Raw genomic sequence first — 3,498 nt, 5'->3', positions numbered from 1 at the left:
ACCTATCACCCTGCTCTGAAATGTCATCTTTGCCAGGGCTTCTCCCTTTCCTTGAACTCCCTTGCAGTATCTCGCTGGCCCTTCTGCCTGGAAGGGCGCAGGTTAGGGAGGCAGGCTGTTTGTCTCCAGCCTTTCCTAGACGCAACTATTCAAAGGCAGTTCCCAAACGGAGCAGGCACACAGTCAGTTCAAAGGCTTCCATTAGCTCTGCGGGCTAACTTGTTATCTTGTAATGTCCCCCCCTTCTGCCCTTAATGAACAGTTTGTTCCATTGTAATTCTTGTATCAAACATCTGGAAACCAGACTCGGGTTAAAAAAGAAAAAAAAAAAAAAAGTTTCAGTGCCTATGACTTATCCAGGCCTCTGTCAGTAAGAAAAAAAGAATTCAGCTGAATCAGTAAACTGACCTTTTTTTTAAAAGCACTTTGACCAACACATTTTTCTAGACTGAAATTCTACAGAGCAGCAGACACCCACTTTGTGGCAGGATAACGCGCTCTGACCACAGCTTGCTCCTCGGTTCACAGCTGTCTCCAGCGGGAGGAGCTGAAACCTGAACCAAACCCTCCGAGCAGGGATTGGATCCCTCCTGCCAGCAGCCCCAGAGCCCTCCCAGAAAAACAGCCTCTTTGGAAAAGTGCTTGAGAACATCCCGAAGTGATTGGAGGAGCGGAAAACCCTTCCCCCCTGCACCTGACGAGGGGGTATTTACGGCACTTTTCAAGGCGCCTCTGCACTGCCACTACACAGCCCCAGCGGATGGACTGCGCGGGGCAGGCAGCGCGGTAGGGACCGATGCGCTCGCAGTGATTGCGTGTGCGTGCGTGTGTGCTGCGCACCGTGACACCCACCCGCGAGGAGAGCCTGGAAGAAGGAGAACCCCTGCATCCAAAATGCCACGCTCCTTCCTGGTCAAGAAGCATTTCAATTCATCCAAGAAGCCCAATTACAGCGAGCTGGACACTCATACAGGTAACAAAATGAAATCTAATGCCACCGCGTCGCTTCTGAGGTCGCGGTCGTTGCGTGGCAGTAATGAGGAGGGGTGGGATTGCTTTTCAGGCTTCAGGGAATGGGTTAGTTCATCGCTAGCTCTTTTTTCTTTTGCTTACAAGGAGGGAGTTTGGAGAAATATGTCAGTGCTGCCCAGAATGAATCACAAAGTTTGCTCATCCACTTGAACGCAGTTACTTAGAGAGGATTTGGAGTTTTCCTGTTCTGTATCTGCTCGTGGTGGAAATGAAACTTTTATCCAAATCCCTCAGGAAGTTTCACTGCTTCATTGTATCAGGCTGCACAGCTTTAGAAACAGCATGCGGCCTTGAAGAGACTCTCCAGCTGTAATTTGTCTGTCCAAGGGCACTGTCTCTGCCCATCAGAATGCATGTATGAAATAGTATTTCCTTAATCCTCCTTGTATTCAGATGACCATACCGGGTGTTTAATTTAGCCACCTTATAATCCCCAAAATGTTAATTTTGCTGCCTTTTGAAGTACTTTTTGCTTCTCTTACCTTAAAATTTTCTTCTTTCTCCAGTGATTATATCCCCATACCTGTATGAAAGCTATCCAGTCCCTATCATACCACAGCCAGAGATCCTGAGCTCAGTAGCTTACAATCCGATTACCGTGTGGACTACAACCGGGCTGCTACCGTCTCCATTACCCAGCGACCTCTCTCCGCTTTCTGGATACCCCTCATCTTTGGGAAGAGTCAGCCCACCTCCACCGTCTGACACCTCCTCCAAAGATCACAGTGGTTCAGAAAGTCCCATTAGTGATGAAGAAGAGAGAATCCAGTCCAAGCTTTCAGACCCCCATGCAATCGAAGCCGAAAAGTTTCAGTGCAGTTTATGTAACAAGACCTATTCAACTTTCTCTGGGTTGGCCAAACATAAGCAGCTGCACTGTGATGCCCAGTCTAGGAAATCGTTCAGCTGCAAGTACTGTGACAAGGAGTATGTCAGCCTGGGAGCGCTTAAGATGCACATCAGGACCCACACACTACCTTGTGTCTGCAAGATCTGCGGAAAGGCTTTCTCTAGACCCTGGCTACTTCAAGGACACATTAGAACTCACACTGGTAAGAAATTGCAGTTTCTTGTTGCTGTAACGTCAGGATGCCCTTTTGCTGTTTTTCTCCACAGGTGGAAAAACCAGCAGTGTTTCTTTACTAACCTTGAAATGCATACGCAGAATTTCAAATGTATCGTCAAAAGGCTAAATTCTCCCTCTTGGGGGGTGGTTGGGAGGGGAATGTAGCATGGTCTCATAACTGTGGGCCAGATACTGACATAAATCAGCATTGCTCCCTTGATAATTTTAGGACAGTTTAGGAAGGTTTTACTTTAAGGATTTTATGTTAACTTTCAGGCTTTGGAAATTGCTAGCTTTGAGAAGGCTCCAGCTGACTCTGAAATCAAGCAGCAAAACAGAAAGGCAATGCATGAGGGGCTGCTTTCTGACTCCTTAAGCAGTTGGCAAGTTTTGCAGGCACTATCTCAAGTCCTTAAGAATTAGGAACACATCATCACCAAAGCAGTCTTTTTTTTTTTTTTTTTTTTCTTTTCTGTTGAGGCAAAAACTTGATTTTGAGTATGACACTGGGTACAGTATAATGTCTGTACTGCTCTTCGCTGCTTTTCAGTCAAAGCCCTTGTCCCAAGTAATTCACACAGCGCTAAGCAGGAGAAGTTCTACAAAAATATTTGAAAATTTTGTGAGGAGCCCAATCTAAAAGTACTGCCTGCACCTGTAGATGCAGAAGGTGTCAGCAGCTTGTCTTCAGAGACTGCACTTAGCAGCATATTCTGAAAAGACTGAGTTCTGCAAGTACAGTCAGCAGTGCTGAAAGCTGTTGTATCTGTGGCCTGATTAACTTTTTATTACACATTCTTTATTATAACAAGTCCTTTCTGTTTGTTTATTTGTTTCTTAGGATAAAAGCGGGTTCTACCTGACCTAAACATGTACTTCTTTTTTAAAGTTTTATCCTATTTTTCCTTGATGTTTCCTTTTTAGGAGAGAAGCCGTTTTCCTGTCCTCATTGCAACAGGGCTTTTGCAGACAGATCCAATCTGAGGGCTCATCTGCAGACCCACTCAGATGTGAAGAAATACCAGTGCAAAAATTGCTCCAAAACTTTCTCCAGAATGTCTCTTCTGCACAAACATGAGGAATCTGGCTGCTGTGTAGCACACTGAGTCATGCAGTCAATGTTTACCTGGACTCGATGCATTTCTCCACTCCTGTTCCAAATGATAAGTGGAAATCCAAAGGCGTTTTCTCGTCTACTTTTCAGCCAAAAAAACCCAAAACACCACCAAACAAGCAACCAAACAAAATAGTGGAAGAACTTAGAATGTCAGTAGAAATGAGCTTTAAGTAGTTTCTGTTCAGTCACACATTCACATTCCTAAGTGTGAATTCTGAAATATGGGGAAAGACACCATGCATGACATTTCAAGTAGATCTAAAGGAAGAAGCATTGTCAGCTT

General features: G+C 45.1%; 1 protein-coding gene across 1 annotated transcript; it reads left to right on the top strand.

The window, feature by feature from the left end:
• Positions 1–894: 894 nt before the first annotated feature.
• SNAI2 (snail family transcriptional repressor 2) lies at positions 895–3,204 on the top strand. The gene is made up of 3 exons (XM_009489837.2): positions 895–973; positions 1,539–2,084; positions 3,023–3,204. The coding sequence occupies exons 1-3, from the start codon at positions 895–897 to the stop codon at positions 3,202–3,204; spliced, it is 807 nt and encodes a 268-aa protein (XP_009488112.1).
• The last annotated feature ends 294 nt before the right edge of the window (positions 3,205–3,498 follow it).

Source organism: Pelecanus crispus, chromosome 2 (genome assembly GCF_030463565.1).
Source record: "Pelecanus crispus isolate bPelCri1 chromosome 2, bPelCri1.pri, whole genome shotgun sequence".
Taxonomy (NCBI): domain Eukaryota; kingdom Metazoa; phylum Chordata; class Aves; order Pelecaniformes; family Pelecanidae; genus Pelecanus; species Pelecanus crispus.
This window is presented reverse-complemented; position numbering and strand designations above follow the sequence as displayed.